The sequence below is a fragment of the Talaromyces rugulosus genome, chromosome IV (assembly GCF_013368755.1).
Source record: "Talaromyces rugulosus chromosome IV, complete sequence".
Classification (NCBI taxonomy): Eukaryota; Fungi; Ascomycota; class Eurotiomycetes; order Eurotiales; family Trichocomaceae; genus Talaromyces; species Talaromyces rugulosus.
The window spans coordinates 598,430-619,640 of record NC_049564.1 but is presented as its reverse complement, the minus strand read 5'-3'; the positions used below and the strand labels follow the sequence as shown (position 1 = coordinate 619,640).

At 47.2% G+C, this 21,211-nt stretch overlaps 7 protein-coding genes across 7 annotated transcripts; 3 read left to right on the top strand and 4 right to left on the bottom strand.

Moving 5' to 3' along the window:
- Positions 1–1,049: 1,049 nt before the first annotated feature.
- Positions 1,050–2,876, top strand: TRUGW13939_06991 (uncharacterized protein; the record flags this gene model as incomplete). Its single annotated transcript, XM_035490133.1, has 1 exon — positions 1,050–2,876. The coding sequence occupies one exon, from the start codon at positions 1,050–1,052 to the stop codon at positions 2,874–2,876; it is 1,827 nt and encodes a 608-aa protein (XP_035346026.1).
- A 124-nt stretch (positions 2,877–3,000) lies between these two features.
- On the bottom strand, positions 3,001–7,614 carry TRUGW13939_06990 (uncharacterized protein; the record flags this gene model as incomplete). The annotated part of the gene is made up of 7 exons (XM_035490132.1): positions 3,001–3,164; positions 3,466–5,211; positions 5,270–5,326; positions 5,398–5,650; positions 5,734–5,791; positions 5,841–5,912; positions 5,969–7,614. The coding sequence occupies 7 exons, from the start codon at positions 7,612–7,614 to the stop codon at positions 3,001–3,003; spliced, it is 3,996 nt and encodes a 1,331-aa protein (XP_035346025.1).
- A 347-nt stretch (positions 7,615–7,961) lies between these two features.
- Positions 7,962–9,683, top strand: TRUGW13939_06989 (uncharacterized protein; the record flags this gene model as incomplete). The annotated part of the gene is made up of 1 exon (XM_035490131.1): positions 7,962–9,683. One exon carries the CDS (start codon positions 7,962–7,964, stop codon positions 9,681–9,683), a length of 1,722 nt encoding a protein of 573 aa, XP_035346024.1.
- Positions 9,684–11,260: 1,577 nt separating this feature from the next.
- On the bottom strand, positions 11,261–12,484 carry TRUGW13939_06988 (uncharacterized protein; the record flags this gene model as incomplete). The annotated part of the gene is made up of 4 exons (XM_035490130.1): positions 11,261–11,395; positions 11,500–11,677; positions 11,739–12,207; positions 12,256–12,484. 4 exons carry the CDS (start codon positions 12,482–12,484, stop codon positions 11,261–11,263), a joined length of 1,011 nt encoding a protein of 336 aa, XP_035346023.1.
- A 218-nt stretch (positions 12,485–12,702) lies between these two features.
- On the top strand, positions 12,703–14,507 carry TRUGW13939_06987 (uncharacterized protein; the record flags this gene model as incomplete). The annotated part of the gene is made up of 6 exons (XM_035490129.1): positions 12,703–12,891; positions 12,943–13,023; positions 13,082–13,320; positions 13,402–13,493; positions 13,881–13,941; positions 14,003–14,507. 6 exons carry the CDS (start codon positions 12,703–12,705, stop codon positions 14,505–14,507), a joined length of 1,167 nt encoding a protein of 388 aa, XP_035346022.1.
- Positions 14,508–15,320: 813 nt separating this feature from the next.
- TRUGW13939_06986 (uncharacterized protein) lies at positions 15,321–15,626 on the bottom strand (the record flags this gene model as incomplete). The annotated part of the gene is made up of 1 exon (XM_035490128.1): positions 15,321–15,626. One exon carries the CDS (start codon positions 15,624–15,626, stop codon positions 15,321–15,323), a length of 306 nt encoding a protein of 101 aa, XP_035346021.1.
- An 877-nt stretch (positions 15,627–16,503) lies between these two features.
- On the bottom strand, positions 16,504–19,300 carry TRUGW13939_06985 (uncharacterized protein; the record flags this gene model as incomplete). Its single annotated transcript, XM_035490127.1, has 6 exons — positions 16,504–18,098; positions 18,159–18,315; positions 18,375–18,647; positions 18,705–18,787; positions 18,852–19,055; positions 19,123–19,300. The coding sequence occupies 6 exons, from the start codon at positions 19,298–19,300 to the stop codon at positions 16,504–16,506; spliced, it is 2,490 nt and encodes an 829-aa protein (XP_035346020.1).
- Positions 19,301–21,211: the final 1,911 nt, after the last annotated feature.

Here is a 21,211-nt window from a genome sequence, read left to right as displayed (position 1 = left end):
AGAGTTACGATTAATGGTTTTCATTACACAAGTCCATCCATTTTCGTCATATAGGCTTGGGGGGGTGATTCCAGCAATTCTGCTCAAAGCCTTTCTGTGCATCGTAGCAGAAAAAGTTATAAACAAGAACTTACTAAATTACAGACTAATTTGAAAGCAGGGCAATAGGCACAGAGAGAAAAGTCGGTAACTAGGAAAACATTGTTCGATTCCAAGTGTTGCTATTAGGCTGAAATTGTTGCCTGAAATGCGGGGAAATCGAGAAATGAATGATGAGAAGAACAATGGCAAGTATAACCGAGAGCCCTGGCTCATTTACGGATGTTTCGGGAAGATGCGGGCGGCAGCAAGCTGATTTGCAATTACAAAGAAGAAAATTAAATAAAAAAAACAAAAACATACAACAGCTATAATTACGGCAGTGCTCACCATAATTGAAAATATGACTTGCCTCTTTAATTCATGGCATTCTGGGCCATTCAAGGGCGGTTCCGGGATCGCTTTTCCGGCAGAGATTTGTTGGTGGTACGCGGCTTTAGTACGGCTTTCCACGCCCTCGGGTCGTATGTGCTAACTTTGATTACTGACGGTCTATATAGTGAGAAAATAACACAAAAACACTCGAATAGTTGTAGGAACCATTGAAACACTCGAGCAGGTCAGGATTTTGTATGTACTCTGAGGGACATAAACGGAGTACAGCAGGCTTGAGTTTTCAAATTTTTACGAAAAATAACAAGCACTTGAGTGCGGGTGGTGGTAAACACAGCCCCGTCACTAGTGCTGCAAGATACAGAGCTACATATGTACCGACAAAGATCTAGCGACAAGAAATCCTTGAAAGAAAATATCCTTGTCGTTCGAGGTGGCTTAGCATAAGTGGTTGGCATCAACCGATCAATTGAATTAATCTATATATGCACCGTTTAGTTTTCCCAAACTCGCAATCTTTTCCACATTTATTTCACCATTTCTTAGCTTCATCGTTCCCATATTTTGAGACTCGATCAACCAAGCTCCCGTTTCAGCTAGAAATGGCTACAACAACAATGGTCAAAGTAAGAAGTACCCACGAAAAAGAATCCCTGGCATACAAACCATTTGAGAGCTGGTTATTTCCAGTCAGGGGACATGCCACTATACGCAAGAACGGTCGAGAAAGGGAGATAGGCGATGCATTTGGCCTTGTAGTTCGTCGGGATAGAATCGCCTGGCAATTTCTTGAGAATATGGAATACCCAAGCTCCGGCACTATGCAACTGGCGCTCGATATATTTGATCGACATGGCTGTTTGAAAGAAGAATACATACATCATCCTATCCGAAAGGGACTGGGGGTTTGGGGGAGCGAGCTAAATGAGGGCAATTTTCTGATCATTGAAACAGTTACTGTCATGAGTAAATTTCGTCGCCAGGGCATTGGTCGGAAATTGGTACTGGACATGATCAAGAAATCAATATATCTTGTCAACAATGTTCGCTTCGTGTTGGCGTATCCAACTTGTTTGCACCGCGGTGAAGATCTGCGAGATCGTGCAGGTAAAACAAAAAAAGAACGTTTTGACATGGCGGACGCGCAACATTCAGTAGCCGTTAGATTTTTCAGGGACCTTGGGTTCCGACGCATAGGGACTAGCCACTGGTTTGCCTTATCTAACATGGATGTCCACCACCCTTCACGCAGTGTTCCGGTCATCGAGGATCTAGACCCTCTGGAAGCGGAACGATTATTTGACGACTACGACTCGGACGACTCGCAGCCTGAAGTGCCGAAGAGTAAAACTGTCCATGTTAGCGCACCCATCGGTGCTGATGGCAATTTCGACTACAGAGAGAATATATCTTCGAATCACCAAGTCGCAGCAGACTATTTTGGAGAGAAGACTAGGAGCGGATTCGCTCGATTGTACCCGATCCATAATGCGCTGCAGAGCCTTTCCGATTCCCAGTGTCTTACGCTGCTTAAAGAATACGCGACAGAACATGACAGTTCGCTGGCAGACTTGGAGAAAATGGAGGATAATGAGAGAAACAATCTTCTTCACACAGCAGCTTGCCACTTCAAGCCAATGTGCGTTTCATGGATTTTACATTCTCTCACTACCGATCACCCACACCTGAAAAGCGACCGAAACATCCAAGGCTACACTCCAATAGAGGCATTGCAGGCCAAACTCGAGGAAACACGGTTGGGTCATTATCACGTTAATCAACGCTTCACAGTCCGAGCCGACAAGTTTGCCGGATTTGACGAAAATGCGGCTTTATGCATGTGTGCTATGCGTGGGTGGTCACCCAAGGACGACACAGATCGTTGGAATCGAACTCGATTCGGTTGTACTTGCGGCTTCTGTCTTGGAGGATATCTAAGTCCCTATATGAGCAAGAGCCTACAGCAAAGTGCTGAAGAAATTTTGGATAGATTTGCGTCAACCGAAACAATGCCCAATCGGCTTCTATCCAGAATCAACGTACTTCAGTACACCCCCAAAAATATTCACTCGGCATTTAAGAAAAGTAAAGTGGTGCGCAAGGGTTTTCGGCTATTTTTCTCCACCATAGTCGAGTGTCTTCAATCCAAGCGGTGTCCTACAGCGGATAACCTAATGGATATTTATCGGGCAAAGCGAGCCTGGCCCCAAATGCACTTGTTTTATTTTAGTCGCGGTGGAAGTATTGAATCAGCTTTCAAAGTTGTTCTTGATTTAGCAGAGCAAAATTTTAAGGACCTTTTCGGCTGTGTCGAGGACAGATCCTTGTCTGACTTGCGACGATGTAGAAATGATTACGAGTTTGCAATGGTGAGACGACTGTGTACGACTGATACAAGCGATGCTCAGGAAACACCAGGTTCAATGGATCAGCTACTATCGTGAGACAACTTCTCATTACTGTGTTCTTCATTACCGAAAATTATCAAATATGACTGACTGTAACGCTCTTCAACTGCAGACTTCAGGCCCCGTGGTTGCCACTTTTCTTCCGAATGTTGGATAATAATCAAACCATCGATTGAATAATCTCGTTCATATCCTTCGAAAAAACTTTGCCGTATTTCGACGGCGAGTCGACGAATGGGATCAGGCCTCCATCCTTAAGCTGGAGAAGGCAAGTGATATCCTCGTGATCATCACCAGAAAGGACATGATTGCCTATAGAGTGGCCTAAGGAATACTTTAGCACCGAGGTGAATAGATGGAAATTGAGAATGAGTCAGCGACTTGCCTTGTTTGTAGGTTATCTTTGTTAAAAGGTTTGGCCGACGGAAGAAAAAAAAGTAATTCGGGGACTTCAATACTACCAGACAAAAGGTGGATATGCAGCATTTCAGTTCGAAAAGAAGGTGGAATATAAATCCTTCGACTTCATTAATTTTTCTCAATAGTGCACCTTCCGTAGACAGAGAACCCAACCTTAGTAGTCGCTCTTCTACTTCGTTGACAAGGTTTTCATGGTGCTCTATACACAAGTCCACCAAGCTTTCTTTGCGTGCATTGAGTATATTGAGATCAAAAGCATCTCTGTACCGACCATTAAGGAGGTCATTGATCTCCCTTATACTGCCCCTATGGGCGGCCATGTGCAACGCAGTATATCCCGCATATTGTGAAGAACGAGAATCAACTTGAGCATTGAGAAATTGCGGTTCGTGGAACCATTGAAGTAAAGTGGTAAGGATTCTAGGATTTGCTGCCGCCGGGATAATTTCTCTATTATGGTCATATTCGTGCGGACAGAATGCGAAGTGAAGGGCTGTGAGTCGGAAATGTCTCGATGTGCCATTACTCCGTGCACAATCCCAACATAACTTTCCCTGAGACACGGATGGAAGAAGTGCAGAAGATAAGCTCAGTAGATCGTGTACTCGGTCCCTGATGATAGGGGCGGTGGAGTCAAGAAAAATCATTGTCGCTAACATTGAGAAACCATCATTTTGCCTTGTAAAATTGCAATCACCATGGTGACACATTAAATTTGCAGCTTCAATATTCCCAGCAACAAGAGCTAGTAATACTTGCTCGGTAAAATCAGGCTTAATGATAGCCTCCGAAAGGGACACTGACTTTGCTCTCTGGCAAAAAAGATCGACAAGGGAAGATATGTAGTGCATATCATGAGATATGCTACAAGCTTTGCTGAGTGTACGCATTCCCTGTTTAGAGGCTCTGTTGATCTGGGAAACATCATTCTGATGCGCTAGGAGAAAATCGAACACTTCCCGATTCGACATCGCTATTGCATGATTCATGAGGAGGAAAAATTGCATTGGGTTCGATGGTCTTAATTTTCCCTCCTGGTAGTCCCAGAGAAACTCGAGCAAAAGACAATTACCCCCCTGGCAAACGAGATCAATTGCATCAACAGATTCACCGGATACCTCTCTGCTGAGTCGAAGAGGATTCGCGCCATAGCGAAGCAATACCTGGGCAGTCCTTAATTGGGCATTTTCACGGAAGGGGCCATGCAATAAAGTGGACTTGAACCGTCCTAATACCTGTCTTTCCAAGGCCATCAGCAAAGGGGATGCTCTTTCATTTGAGCCCACAAGGCGTAGTTCGTTCAATTGGAACCGCAGCTTTTCCACATCTGCATAGGAAGATAATAACAGTTCGAGGATGTTGTATCTGTACATGTAGATCGCGCCTTCTAACGGAGAGGAGTGGATAACAACGTCATTGGAGAAATCCCATGGGTGCAGTCTCTTGTAAGAAAATATATCAGCACCAAGGTTCAATAACGCTTGGATGGCAGCAAAATTGCCTATAAGGACTGCCCACAAAAGTGGCGTTCCCTCTTCCAAGCCAAATCTTCCATCGAGACCTTGCCGGTACAACCGGGCGTTTTGGGAATGGGGTTCAAGCTCTGCACCATATTGCACGAGAAGTTTGGAAATGTGAGGAATGTCCGTTTCGGGAAAGGCACTGAGAAAATGCAACGGGTGAGCATTGCTGAATGATCCAATTGACGGGTCTGCTCCGTATTCTAAAAGCAATGTCACGATATTTGCATGACCACAACGACATGCGACGACTAGAGGCGTCTCGCCCAAGCCATTCTGTTCATTTAAATATTCACGAGGGATATTTGAAAGCTGTCGAAGGCTGTGTAGCTGGCCATGTGCCGCAAGATTATGTATAAAAGCTGGTGGAGAATTCACAAAACCAGCGTTGATTGCAAAAATCCACAGTTTACTATCATCCCACACTTCCCCTTTAACGTAAGATCCGTTATATTCGAAACGTATCAAATGACATGCTTCGTTATATACCTTGGGATCTAACATTTGCAACCGATTCATTGCAACCAGGTTTCCTTTTAAAGTAGACTGACGTAACCATTCAGTCTCTATATGACGATCGATAGGTGGCGTATGGCCAAAAATGGTATACAGCCTACCAACAATGCTTTGAGCTCGATGATATCCTGAGTCTGCAGCACGATACAGGTAAAGAAGCGTGCTGAAAAGTAGCTCAGTATCAGTCCTCCAGGTATCATCGTAACAAAGAACCATGAAAGTATATTCAAAGGATGCAAGAAGGCGACGTGTTTCATTTTCTTTGGGTAAGTCAGCGGTGAGTTTCAGCTGTTTCATAATACCTCTTCGGAGGTTGTTTGGTAGAAGCGACGTAAATCTTTCGTCCATTGTCGCCTTCTCGGGTAAGTAACATTCCATGTTAGTTTATCTTTCATAGTCATGTTGAATGAGCGCGATGTGTGTACGATATCACGTACCTGGAATACCAGACTGTTATCTGAAAAACTTAGAGTTTCAAGGCTCTGATGTTTCTCCCTAAGCTAATCAGCAAGACTGGGGTGAATTGAGAATTATAAATACGAACCACCATTTTTGTAGGACTAATTCCATTTCTTTCTTCACCTTCTTCGCTTGCTTTACCATTTGGTTTGAGGAACTAGATATGATGTTATTAAATTGGAATTAAATATGGATAGTTACCTTGATACATACCGTTTCTCCAGACTAACCCTTACTCCTAATCGTCGAGTTCGCGAAGAGCGATGTTTCTGTAAAAACTTGGCGATACCTCCAAATTTCCAGATGAACGCAAATTCACGAAATAGGCTAACGCGCCGGTATTTATTCCGACGATAGTTGCTGCATGACTTGAAGAAATAGTTCAATGTAATTGAATCACGTTCTTGACTATTCAAAGTACTTATAGCCAGTCCCTCGTGTAGCCCTTCTGGATTGAGTTTCCGTCTGATTGATGCGAACTTTTCTTCTTGTAACCTCTGTTTTTTTTGGTTCGAATCGTACAAAACATGAAGTTCCAAGGTTAAAATCTCCCTCAGAGTGTGGAGGACACAATGCACATCTGTAGGTCGCTGGCTTGGATTTTCGGACATAATTTGTCTGACAAGGTTGGAGAACAATATTTCCGACTTTTCATCCTTTAGACAGTCATTACGCAACGTCAACCAGTCTTTGTCATCCACTGAGCTATCGTAAATGGGAAATTCATGCCGTTCACTAAACGCAAGAAACTTATTGTACTCCTGAGTACTAAGCCAGTTCTGAATATTTCGTTGACGCTGCCGCTCTTTCGCGTTCTTTCCAAACGTTGGCCTGGACATGGTATCAAATAGTAACTGTTCCTCATCTTGTTGTATCCAATCAAGTAGACCTCCGCAAAATTTAAGTCGCATGACATCTCCCCAACTAGCGGAACGGAGTTTGTCTAATATATGGGGACCTCTGACCAGGAAGACGAAGACGAGCCCCAAGGTATAGATCTCTGCTTTCAAGAGTTCATCTTTGCTGAACTCTGAAGAACTCTCAACGGTCTCTGGTGCAGCAAAAAGGGGAGTTCCAGGACATGCCCGCCGGGGAAACTTTGAGTTATGCAAAGGGATAGAGGAGCCAAAGTCGGCTAATTTAGCGATGAAGCCACGGTCTTTGTTTTTGAATACCAAGATGTTACTGGGTTTTATGTCGCCATGCAGAATACCAGCCAGATTAAGGGCTTCCAGCCCCAGAGCCACATCGATGCAGAGCCCAAGCCGCCTGCGCATCGTGACTTTCTGTCCATGCTGTTGGTAAAATTCTTCGAGGTCTCCAAAATCAGCACCTTCAAGAACCAGATTAGGAACTGTAAGTTCTGCTTGTATATCAACAGTCCGCCAGCAGCAACCGATCAATGAGACAATATTCTCATGATTTTTGAGGGATTTGTGGTTCAGAATCTGGTATTCCCTTGTCATTGAGTCAAAGATGTGCCGATTTCTACGCGTTCCTAAATCTGAATCAAGGATAGGCGTTTTCACAGCGAGTACTCTAGGGAGTTCGAGGTGGGCCATGCCTTGCGGTAAGTTTGTGTCCAGCTCTTTGCGATCAACTAAGGATACTGAAAAACTTGATCCTTGTCTTCTTTTCAACCATAAGGTGACATTACTTGTCGTGATGTGAATCATGTTCATCGCCATGGCAGACCATTCTGTCTCTGCTGTGGAGCTAGAAACCAATGCCAGAAATGAAAGAAAGTCGTAAAGTACATCATCGTGCTCGCTTTGAGGGAAATCCTTGTTTTCGGTAATTGTTTCATCTTCTAGCGAGAGACCTAAATAGGTTTCCTCAGTATATTCAATATCACTCATGATAACAATTAAAAGAAATATTTTGGTGTTACAAGATCATCAACGATATCTCGACATGTATTATTGAATATTGGAAGGATAGTAACATTTTAATTTCATGAAACATCGGGGGTTTTGAGCGGGTGGCTGTAACTCTACCTGAAATTAGCCTTGTGATGCGCCTTGGCAACCTGCATCTTGACTGCGCCGCATTCTGTGCCGCAAGCTACCCGAGGTAACGTGTCACTTGATGGGCTCACCTCGCATAAATAGCGTCAACATCCAGCTATCAGCTATTGATACCGTCCCATTCCTGCTTCATATCTTTGAAGTTATTTCACACATTTCGGCTGATCGCTGTTCTTGCGATGGAGAGTCACTTTGGCACATTTGCCGCCGCAACAGCGCTTCTGGGCAACTTGGTTCAGAGTTGTCTCGCCGTGTCGAGTTTTTGGGAGAAAATTGAACATGCGGATGAGGAGGCCAATCTGTTCATCGTACGTCTCGACGGGCGCCTCTCGGCTTTACATTGGTGGTCCACCAGGTGGAAGATAATAGACGACGAGGCATCATCGATTAGAATTCCAGATGCTCGTTTTCAGGTATACGGGAATGCAATCGCGAACTACTTAGAGCTTATTTTACATACTCTCCATCACTTGACTTCTCATCAAGACGATGTTCCCATCTTCAAAAACACACGTGCGGCTCATACTTCTAACTCATCGGAACGACTGGCAATGCTGTTAAATACACGGTGGGAGGCCCATCTGGGAGCATCCACAACGAACGCGAATGAAGATAAATCTGGTTTCGGAGGTCGTCTGAAGTGGGCTTTGAAAAACGGCCGCGCCATCGAGCGTTTAAAAGTCCTTGAGAGTCTTATACAAGACTTGCAAGAGTTATTTCCACCGCCTGGGCCTAGTTACGATCTATCTGGAGCAGTTCTCGTCAACCCTGCGTTGATGACCGAACAGGGTGTTTGGAGGTTGCGATGGTTAAGCCGCCAGGGTGATATTGATCCATTCGCCGCATCGCTCGCCTGGCTCAAGCATACTTCAATAAGCCACATATACGATCTGAAAGTATCTTCCGGCAGTGACTCGCAAAGACAATTGGCCAATTTGGAGCGATATTCGTGCCCTGGAGATGCAACTCATTACACAACAGAGTACAACGGATCATCGATGCTAATCGAGAGAAAAATTGTTCCCAGAGAGGCAGACAATAATGTTCTTAAGCTGCGCATTGAGAAGGTGATCCACTTGTTGAAAGCCTCGCAGAGCATTCAAGAATTGAGAACTCTGCCTTGTATTGGATATTTGCATAGACAGCCCGGTGAAGACGGCTTGAGCCCCGACGACGAGTACTGCGTATATGAGATCTTATACACAATTCCTACTGGATCTACTTTATCATTGAATGCCATGATCAAAGATAGCAATAAGTACCAACCAGAGCTTTCACTTGACAAGCGTTTTGAGATTGCTAGAATTCTCTCCAGGGCAGTCTTGTATCTACATGTTGCTGAATGGCTTCACAAAGGTATCCGGAGTCACAATGTGATGTTTTGCTCTTCCGAAGAATCAGCCACCAGATCTGCTGATCGATTTGGGCATCCATACATAGTCGGCTTTGAATATAGTCGAGTCAGTTCCAAAAATGAAGGCACTGAAAACAGTGCGAGTAGCGACGAGGACAATCTCTATCGGCACCCAATGGTTCAGGGCCCCCCTGTTGCCGATACAGATTCTTATATAGGAAATACAGGGCGTTTCACTAAAGATCACGACATATACAGCCTTGGCGTGACTTTAACCGAAATCGGTCTCTTAATGACTGCCAGTCAGATTCTAGACAAGCTTCGAAAAACTAAAAATTATACCCATACTCCTAAGAATTTCCGTGACAAATTGATTGAAAAATTTGTCCCAACAGTTGTCGCCTTTAAGATGGGCCAAATTTATGCAGATGTCACTATACGCTGTCTTCGCGCGGACTTCTACAGTTTGCCTAAAGAGGATAGTCGTGAAAGCTCTGTAGAATTCTACAAGCACGTTGTTTCCCAGCTTGATCTATGCAGAGCATGAATTTAATACATGGCACAATTTAGTTCAAAGTACGACGAGCGATGAGAACTTATTCAGCGGAAGGATACCAAGAGGGAGACCCGATATTCTGCCTTGATGGTTTGGCTAATTAGACCTTCGGTTAGAATTGCTGCATTGTTGAACTCATTAAACTCTCTTGGTATTAGTTATATGTATTAGTAATGAGAGTTACATTGTTTATTCACTGCAATCACAGAACCAGATTTACATTTAGAGGATTATGGTTCTCTATCAGAAGAAGTAAAACAAAAGATGGTATATTAACACAGTTAAGATACTGATTAGATGAGAGCTAGGAAAAGGATGAATAGTTATAGAACTGAGATATAATTCTTATGTTATTTAATAATTTGCATATCTCTATTAGTAATAATTAACCCAAAAAAATAGCCTTCTTTTATTTTATTTTCTTTTAATGTGTTCCTTTTTCATATTCCTTCTTTCTACAGTAACTAGGCGTTTACATTATACCTATAGCTACTACTTCAGCGCCACGACTATCTGCAAATTGATAGAGCTTTTTCAAGCATTCTGTGGGGAAAACACGCGGTAGCAACGTTATGCCCGTTTATTTTCTCAGAGTATAAGTGTTCATGTTATTATTGTTCTGTGGCATAGTTCGGTGGACTTCATATAGCATTCTTTGGACCCATGCAACACAGTAAAATTGATACATTAAAAGTTATTTATAGCATGTTAAGATAAGCTGTCAGGGAGATTCAAAGGATGCTTCGATAATGTATTTGATTCTGTAACTAGAAATTCTAAGCACGAAGAAGAAGAGAAAAGAAAGAAACAAGAAGGACGAGATCGAACGATATGGTTATATCGTCTGGTGGGTCTTAGCTACGTCCTGATTGGTCCATCTACGCTACAGCAACGAACCGGCCTGATGCCGTGACATAAGCGTCTCTATATCCTAAGTTAACTAGTTTCAGAAGAGCCTCACACGGTCTCTCGTCACGTGTATGATCACGTGCACAGGTTCTATATAAACCGTTTGATGCATAGAACGCAACTTAGAACTTAGACATCATCAATTAACATCTTTTACCCTGAATTTGAAGCTTCTTCATCTTTTATGTGTATGTACATACACCGTGTGCTCCCATAAAAGTTGATATTTTTGATCTTAAAAAATGGTCATTTTATATAGGATTACACGTGGCCGGGCATGCTTGGGTGGCCCGGGTGGGTTGTGGAATATGTTAGATAGCATTCCTGAGCTTAGTGTACGCATTCTTGCGCTAAGCTGCGGCTTCAGTGTTGTGACCGCCGAGCGTCGGCGTTTGGGATCCAGGGATGTTTTCCAATTGGACCTAAAAGACAGGAGAAGAAGACATACATGAATTAACCAACTTGTACCTAAGGAGCATAAACACTTTTCACATTGTACACGTTACCCAGCTGGTGATCCCAACAGATATCAAATGACTCGAATAATAATTCGGGCGAGTTCAGATAACATATGGACAGCTCCAAGTGTCTATGAAAAAGGCTGCTCCGGAGCTGAATGGTTCAAGGACAGTGGACCGTGGGCTTGCGAATTTTGGTATTCAGTCGCGAAAGAATTCCTTCACTAGCTCACTCTCGCCACCCTCGCGAACCTTGTCAAATAGAGCTTGGCGGCCTTCGTTATGGGCACTCATCTTGCTGACAAGACCACTTTTACCGGTAGTGAGCACGACAAACTGCTTTGCCTTGTCAAATACCTCCATCATCTTGATAGAAGAACCGCCGCCCGAGGGTAGGGCGTCCACTGCACTTGTGCACATCTTCAAGCACTCCCGCATACTAACTTCATAGCCTCGAGGGTGTCGACAACCGCTCCGTAATGCCCGGAGATGGCTGCGCTCGACAGTGACTGGATGCCAATATCTAAACCCTCCATTTGACCTGAGATCTCGCTCATTGCGGTAGTGATATTGTTTTGGAGCTCTTGGAGGGTTTCCCGATTTTGGTCCGAAGACAAGCTACAGTCGGAGATCGCTTAGCCTTCTTTTCAAGAGTGGCAACATACTTGACTAGACCTACAACGTCAACAGCCCCAGCGCAATGTTGATAGTTGACTTGTGGCTACCGATGCGGTGTTTGAAAGCCGTGATTCCTTTCTCCTCAAACTGAAGCCGGGCCTTGTCCCGCCAGCTGATCTGATCCTCTGTCGAATGGGATGTAATATGTGCCACCTTCCCTCTGAACTCATAGCAGGCTTTGCTACAGGCTTCCATGGAGGGTTTGAAGTCCTGCAAGCATATTCTCATTCCCTCGGCCAAGGTCTGGTAGTCTATGCGCCTCAGCTTATTCTTGAGAGCTTCCAGAAGCCACTGAACCGTTGATAGCTCTCTCCATGGAGATCGCTCAGTGTCTGCGAGGCGGTCCGAAAGCCGTCGATGAATTCGTACAGCCGTCTGCTGCTCTGATATGTCCCATCCACCAGGGTGATGATGCTGGCAGTGAGTCCAACTGCTTCTGCTGCCATCGCTCCACGCAGAAGGCCAGATCGCTATGGGTTAGAAGAGCAGAGTCGGTTGATGTAAACGAGACAAAATACAAATACGTGGTAGCAATGATACTCCGCATCCGGGCTTTGCCACGTACTTCCGGGCTCTAGTGCAACCAATGGCAATCCCAAATGCAGGCTGCGCCTGCGCCGAGAGCATCTCGTCACATCGCTTTGCAGTAGTCGAACTCCAGCTGAGTTGAGAGACCATGTCACAAGCAGTAAACATTTCCCAGTAGATCTGTCGTGCTGGAAACCCTCCTGTCACTGGTCGCTGCATAGACGGGCTCAGCTCACCACGAACAAGCCCCCTTTGTTGTCGAGTTTGTACAAATATACAAGCCGCCCCGAGGCCCCGCCATTTGAGCGCCAAATCCAGCCATACCACACCTCCAACAATGACCTCCGCGGCCTGATCACGCTATCTTTGTTGGCCTCTTTGCACCAGCTCATTGTTCTCTGTCCGCTGTCAACGGCCATCGGTCGGTCCTCGGAGTGATGGCTGATGTGGTCGGGGAAGATACGCTGTTGGGCGCAGAATTCTTAGGCCCGCATGTGAATCGCACCCATGCGACATACTCTCCGACCAACAACTACATTGTTGGAGGCCATGGGAAACAGCTTGTTATAGTGAATTCCAAACCTGTATCCGCCGGTCATCAGTATTTTATTCTCGACTTCGATACAGTGGGTGTTGTTCCAATTTCACGCCTTTGTATTGGTTGCTAAAGAGAACAGGTTCAAACGATTCTTCTTCACACTCGACAGCTTCTTTCCAATATTCTTACCGCGTTTTTGTCTCGCCGATCGCCCATTAATGTGAGTTCACCGCAAACCTCGCGCTAAGATCAAGTCAACACTTCTTCAAACTCAACAGCGTCTCTCTTCAATCCATACCAATCGGTTTAATCACCGGTCGCCTAAATCGCCTTCTCAATCTCCAACTTCGCCTGAATGCCGTCGAAGCATCATCGTTACGGCCTTTCTGGATAGCTGCGAGAAGTTTATTCGCAGCTTTGTTGTAAATGTGGATATATGCGCATGCAAGTCGAGCGATGTCAAAGATTTACAGCGGGGCCAGCAAGATCGGATAAGCTTTCTTATAAATTACCTTTGGTATGTTCTCTCCTTGACTCCTACATCCAGTTCTATCGGCACCTGGAATATATACTAAGGGTGTTCGTCATGTCTCTACAGCCGCGATCAACGCGCAAGAGACGAGCCAGATGATCAAATTCCAATAGACGCAGTACTCAAGGACATACTTCAATATCTGTGGCAATACCATGGTATGCATGTGCCAGGCCAGATTCCCGGGGGGGGGGTCTAACTGCCCTTGGTCAGCCAGTATTCCTTTTTGAAGCAACCAGAAATGACAGTCGCATACCTACCCCCCAAATGTTCTGCGACTCTAAACAGGTATATCGCTATCCAAATGCATAATATGAAGACTGTTGCTTACGAAATCCTACTCCGGGGAAGAACTTGCATAATTTTCTGCGGGTTCTCTTTCAAAATAGGTGCTGGCATTCGAAAATCGATCAGAACGAATATGTGCTGGAGGATAAGGAACTTACTACAGATATCTCCTCTGACAATTGGGACTCTAAAGTCGTGCCAGGGGCGATCATTCACATGACTATGGCTTTCCAGCGTCACGGTGCGGTCAACAATAGTAGCTGTCGTATCTGTTATGCACGAAACAGAGCGAATCGGTCGGGATAACAAGATCAAATGGTATGTTACACGAAAAATATCACGAAGAGTCCGAGACCTATAGTATTGACACCTCGTCTAGCCTTAATTGCGGATGTATCTCCGAGGCTGTCGAGGGTAAGCGCATTGATCAGCTGCCTGTGGAATCTACTGAGGTTACCACTGAAAGCCCGTCCTGGGAAGATGCAGACGGTTTCAGCAAGACAGAATTCTTGCGAGTACGTTATTTTCATGACAATGCTATTCCGTTCATCCAGAGCGAGAGACAACGTTTGAGCGAGAGGCTTGGGCTTTCAGCACTGAAGCCCATTCGTCGTTCAATTCCACGGGAAAAGTCCCCCCGCATCTCAAACCTTGCCAAGCACTTCGAACTGTTGAGTCGCGAGTTTGAGAAGGAGCGTCAGAGAGAGCGACGGCAGAGAAATATTAACAGAAGTCGAGCATTTCCGCCGGTATCATCAAAGCCTGTTGGGGAGGTCTACAGTGACCTCACTATAGTCATCAAAAAAAATGTAAAGACGGTCCGAAGCAAACGCTTGTCTACTGCTGTGGAACCCGGAGCCAATACCAGATATATAAATATTTAAATACTTCATTGCAGGTAGTAGGAGCCACATTGGTCTATCCAGGAGAATAAGTAGGCCGCAAGTTTAATTCGGTTTTATTTGGTGAAGTACTCCACACGTTCGGCCACAGGAGAGCTCTTCAGTTGTGGTTATTTCGATAGGACCGAGCCATTCGTTTCTGCACCTCTTCTTTGGTTAGAATCTTCACGGCGTCCTTGGAGAAGAGATAACCAAGACCAGACCAGACCAGACGTTGTAATACCCACGGTGAATCTATTTTCCGTAATTAGCTCCGCTCAGATCAGGCCACCAAAAAAAAGGAAAGATGGGACTAGGACGCGAGCGGGAGGGTGGGAGAGAGGGAAATTTTAGCCGAAGGGGCCACGTCAGCGCTTTAGGGGCCTTCAGGGTGTTCGGGTGAAGAATAGAGAGGGCTTCAGGGCGTTCAGGTGAAGGTGCCTGAAGGGGCTGAAGAGTAAAGCGGCAAGAACAGATGTCCCAACGAGTGACAAAAAACAGGTGAGCAAAAACATACAACAGCTGGGATTCGCTGGTGGTCACCCACCCAACTACTAACCAGCCGGCGTGTGGCTTAAGTACGGCTGAGCGGACGGGAAGCCCTGTTTTCCACACCCTATGGTCGTATGTACTAGAACAAATAGAAAACATGGTTGATATAGCAAATGTTCTTAAGAGTGCTGGGGCACCGATTCAACACTAAACCCATTCTATTTTAATCGTGAGTACAAAACCGCGTCGCCAGATTCATAAAAAAACCCCACATTTTCCCTATCAAAAGTCGGCTCGTGGTGGCCCTTTTTGTTTTCGGGGTGGCTATGTTTTCTGCAATTCGTCGTCATCACAGCGGGCGAGTGTTGTTGGAGACTCTACTCCTACCACGGGTACTATGACGGATCCGGATGGGGACACGGTTTTTGGTAGTAATGGAAGTGACAGTGCCGTCACAGTGTCAGTATCGGTTGAGGTTGCAGTTGTAGTTTCAGTTTGCGTCTTTGTGATTGACAGGATAGAGACGGTGATATCTGGTTCGTTGTCGAGTGGCTCGGTCATGGACAGAGCGGCGGTGATGGTGATGAACATCAGGGCCGAGAGGGCCGAGGTAGAAGCGAGAAGCTTCATGGTTGCTTCGCTTCTCTTTGCTTTGTTTTTCTTTGCTTTGCTAAGAGTAGGGTGATGTGAGTAGAGTATCAAGTGCAACGTACAAGCTTTGAGAAAAGGCGAGAAGATGAGAGGACGAAAAAGATGAAAAACAGATTCATCCTACTTTATACCAGTCAAAAGATATTTCCCTTTCGGGGAAAGGGGAAAGTACGTGGATAGATAGCAGGCGGATGTCCTGGAGATAGAACTACCTCCTAGGGAATTGTACTTTGAGCTTCGCCCACACAAGTTGTCTATTGATGAGGCCATAGTACCACCGGATCGTTTAGTTGGTTGCATTGGTTTCTGACAAAATTTTACGAAGTACAATGTCAAATCCTCTATCTAGTATTCAGTCACTTCACATTCTAGATTCCAATGGTCATGCATATTTGATAATTCTGTGCAAAGTCAATGATTCCATATTCATGTTCCGAAATAATGGTCGACTATAACACCATCATAAAATTCTCGAGTCCCAAAATATTAAAGAAACAAGAAAAAAATAATAAAGGGGGAATTGGGGAAAAAGACAATTTTTGGAAAAAAGCGCGGTCATTTCAAAACATAGGAATGTTCGTGCTCAAAAGTGGAGTGACACAGAGAGATAGAAAAAAAAGAAACCGAATTTCAAAATCATAAAAAAGACAGTGCAAGAAAAGCCCTCTCCACAGCTATCCGGCTCGTTGGTACCAACCCATAAAAAAAAAAAACACAACGCCATCTGCTCAAATACAATCGTAGGTTACAATAACAGAAGAAAGTCACAGAAAAGACAGCTTGAAAATTGACCATTTGTAAGGAAATCGTGTCGCGAAAGAAAGTATTTCATAACCGATTCTTTATAAGGATCGTCCTAAGCAGATTCCGGCTTGGCCGAGCCTGTGTTTCCATTGGTGTGGTTACCATTGGCAGCAGCGCTTCCATGAGGACTGCCCTTGGGGCCAGTTCCAGCGCGCTTCTCGTCTTCAACGTCATCGTCATAGTCCTCGTCAACGTCCATCTTGCGAGCGGCAGGCTCATGCAACGAGGCCTGCTCCTTGCGGTTGCCTTCTTCTTTAACAGATGCAGCAGCGGGGCCAGCAGACGGAGGATTAGAGGCAGATTGAGGGACCTCATTCATGGGAGGGATAGAGGTACCAGAAGGGTGTGGCATAGTCTGGATGGAGGGAAGCGTCGGGGGGTGGTGCGCAGCCTCAGAAGGATGATAGTTGTCGTTGGCACGACGCTGTTCATCTCGACGAGCCTCAGAGGAACTGCGGCGGTGAATATCTCTAGGAGGAGTGACACGGCGACTCAAATCATCCTGACGGATACGGTTATCCTCGTTGGCAATCTTCTTGGATGGGGCGCCTTCACCACTATCCCCCCATTCACGGGCCCGCTTCATAGCAGATGGTGGGCGATCGTCCCTATCACGAGCTGCAGCATCGGCCGCAGTCATGGCCGCGGCCGGTGGAGGAGCTCCCCCGGCAATTCCAGAAACGGTATTAGGTCCGTGATGGAATTGTTGGTGCGGATACGTGGAGCCGGGTGAAGATGGACGGTCGGCGATGTCACGAAGGGGACGGATTTCGGTGGGAGGAGTGAATGGGCGCCCATAAGAGGGAGGAGGGGGGCCACCAGGAGCGGGCCCGCCGTTGGGACCAGGCGGGCCACGGAAGCCAGCACCATTTGGCGCGCGGTCATGGGGACCCGGAGCAGGAGGCGCCAGCTGAGGCAAAGTGTGTGTCGGAGGATACGCGTTGGGTGCTGGAGAACGAGGCTGTGGGCCGCGAGGCTCGGGCAATGATGATCGCGGCAAGTCTGGGCGAGGACTTGGGTGTTGGCCAGGAGCCGGGCCGCGGAGGGCGTCCCTTTGGTCATATCCGGACGGAGGCGGTGGAGGGGGATTTTGAAGCTCATTGATGCCCCGATTCCAGTCGGCAATCTGACGAGGGGGTGCTGGAGGCTGAGGAGGGGGACCGCCGGTGGGCGCAGGAGCTCCCCATTGAGGCGCTGGCGGAGCACCGACTCCAGGAGCTTGATACGCCTGGGGGTGAACATCTTGAGGAACAGGCGCTGGAGCACTGGCTTGGGTCTGCCCTTGCATCTGGCCCTGCAACAGCTGCAAACGAGCCTTGATATGTACATTGGTCGGATCCAGGTCGGCAGCGCGGCCGTACGCATCCAGGGCATCGGCAGTTTGGTTGTTGCAAGACTCGTATAGTGTTCCCAGATCATACCAGACTTCGGAGATGTACGGGTTCAGGCGAATAGCACGGGAGTAGGCATCCAAGGCATCGCGATATTGGTTGATTTGGTAGTAGAGCACACCGATCGAGCACCAGAAGGTTGGGTTACGACCGTCGCGGTAGACTGCCTGTTGGTATGCCTCGTATGCCTTGGGGTATTTTTGCTGCGACATATAGCAGCGGCCGAGGAGGTACCAGCTTTGGGCATCGTTATTGTCTGTGGAAAACGTTAGTTTGTTATTTGTTGGAAATGTTGGAAATGTTTGCAAAGGCTTACCTGCGCTGACGGATTTCTCCAGGTATTCGATAGCCTTTTCTTGGCTTGCGTAACTGTTGCTCTGCTGGTGGTACAGCCAGCCGAGCTGTTGCAGGACCTTGGCATGGTTTGGGTCCTTGTCAAGCACTCGGCGATAGGCGGCTTGGGCAGCGTCAAACTTTGTGCGACGGTCAGCACGGGACATAAAAAGGAGGGGGGAAGGGCGCCGTCACTTACGTCTTTTTGTTGCTCGTGTACATGGCCAATTTGGAAATAGATGTCTTCCTCGGTGAGTGGGCGAGGGGGATCGTTGACGATGTACTTGAAGCATTCCAGACTCTGGCTGAATTTCTGTTGCTGTTTGTAAATGATTCCGAGGCGGAAATAAATTTCGTTGGCCTTTTCAAAGTCGGGGGCCATGCGCATGACCTGGGAGAAAGCCTCCTCGGCATGGTCGAGCGAGCCATAGCGATCGTAGAGGATGCCGATTCCGTACCAGAGTTTTGGCTCCTGCCGGAAGGTGTGGTTAGCAACGGCGATCTCGGAGATTCAACGAGGGCGACAAACCTTGGGATCACGCAAGTGGTACAATGCCTGTTGGTATGATGTGTAGGCATCCTGGAGATTGTCCATCATGAGATGGCAATGTCCTAGCAACAAAAAGTCAGGTTTGGTGGCACAGAACACTTGTTCGTGTGACAGGGTAATACATACCGAGACTGCCCCATGTCTCTCCGCTCTGGGGGTCCAGCTTCAGAATATTTTGTAGATACTCGATTGCTTTGGGAAACTGCTCCCTAGTGCGCAAAATCTGGGAAATGGCAGTCATTGCGGCGATGGACCACTGGTTGTGTCGGAGAGCTTGCTCATAGGCGCCCATGGCGCCGTCGAGCTCGCCCATCAACTCGGTGACGCTGCCTGTTTGTGAGGTCAGTATTGGCGTGTGTATTGAAGAGAAAGAGAGAGCGCGCGCGCGAGTGCTTACCGATTTGGAGCCATACTTGCTCATTGAGAGTAGCAATCTTTTGGGCGGTGTTCAGGTGCGGGCCTTTTTGACCCTGCGACTGCACGGGAATATGACCGTTGACTTGGGCATGGGCAGCCAAGTGGCCATGATGTTGAGGAGGAACGCCTCCAGGAGGTGACGGTTGAGGGTGTGCCATTGTTGCGTCTCAATGGTGCGCGTCGTGCGAGAGAGAATAAGTCGTCCGCAGTGTTTCGCGCAGGCAGTTATCCAATGTCCACACGACACACAGCAGCAACCAAAAAAAAAAAAAAGCACTAAAACAAAACGAGGAAATACAACAAGAAGAGAAACAGAAAGAGAAAAAAAGGCGATTAAATCGACAGCAGGGTTGAATAGACGCAAGTGGACGCGCCGGTGGGTGTGCAGATGGATGAATGGACTGGCGACAGGAAGCGTGGCGTGTCAGCGGAGAGCCAGGCCAGCCACTCACTCGGTCGGGCTGAGAGGTCTGCACCTAACCGGGTGCCGGCGGGCAGTAAAGCAGGGAGAAGGGGAAAGAAGATGACAGGGAGAAAAGCGAGGGTGTCGCAGGGGCAGACGAGATGCACGCGACGATAGGGAGATGGGGGGAGGGGGAAGAGGGTGAGGCAGCGAGGGAGGAAGAGAGGAGGAGGAAGAAGAGAGAGCAGGGGAAGGGGGAAAAACGGACGATGGGCTGGCGGCTGTAGGGAAAACGACCCGAACGGGGTTCGAGGGGCGGGCGGGAGACGGTGATTTTTGCCAAGCGGCGCTAGTGGTTGTGCAGCTGGAGCAAATGTTGCTGTGCTGGGCAGGCGGCGCCCAGCTGGGACTAGCGCGAGGTGGGCACCGATTTAGGCTCTGGCCCTAGAGCCCGGCTTAGTCCAGGGGGGCAAAAGGCCGATGGGCGCTTGGCGTCCCCGATCACTGTGACCTGTGTCACTGGCGGCCGAATGCGGCCTAGCGCGGCCGGCCTTAGTCAGCGATCATGCTACTGAAGAGTCAATTCTGTCCGGAGTATATTCTTTTAGCTGCTATGTAGAGTCAAGGAAGGACCAGCCAGCCAGCTAATCTGCAGCCATCGATCGCGCGCTAGCTGCTTCATCTCCCCAGAGTCAGGTGTCTGTCGATCAATTGGTGAAACAGATAATAATACGGATAATAATAATCATAATCCTGTGCAAATGCTACGGGGTCCAGCACTAGTCTTGGCGACGCCATGTGTGGCACTAACCGGGGGTGGGGGGGGCGCGACGCACGCAACAAAGACAAGATGTCAGTGTCACCCTCGGTGGAAGAGGCAGGTGGAGCCCAGCCGAAAGGGGGGTGTGGGCACTGGAGGACAGCAATGTGGCCCGTGGGCTGCAGCCGAAAGCTCCCAGTGCCAGCCGCCAAGCCTCAAAGCGGCATAGCGCCCCCCTCCCTGTCTGGCCGGGTCCCCCTAGCCCGGATGCAGCCTAGTTTCCTGGAGACGACGGGGCCGCGACCCACTGTGCCCGAACGGGCATGGTGCATACGATCCACTCTGCCGTATCCGATGGGTCGCAGGATGAGCTCTCATCATGGCATTATTCTCAACGCGGGCATGGCAACCACAACGTTATATAGGATGGTAATACAGACATTATCCATCCGTATCTATTATTTACTACTATTTGCTATTTACGGTTTGCTCCTCAGCTGGCACAATCGCAAGATCCTCAGCCAACACAGTCGCTCGTGGTGGCGCCGACTAGCGAACCGCCAGCCTGACAGTCTCCACCCTGCTGTGACGCCGGGCTAGCGTCGGCTGTTTGCCAGCGCCTATCACTCGCCGCCGTTTCCGTCGCAGCCTCAGCTCGCTGCACGCCTTGCATCGGCTTATTGTTATACTACTTTACTTTTGTATTTGTTTATTATGTGATTCACATTTGGTTGGTTTGTATTGGTTTTTTTTATATTTATGTATATATATAAATGTATATACATATATAGACTATATGTATGTATGCATTTATTATACTTTTCTTATTGACAATTTACACACACACACACAAAGACAGCCGCTCTCAGCCCTAGCCCTTTCTTATTTTTTTCCCTCTCCTTCTAG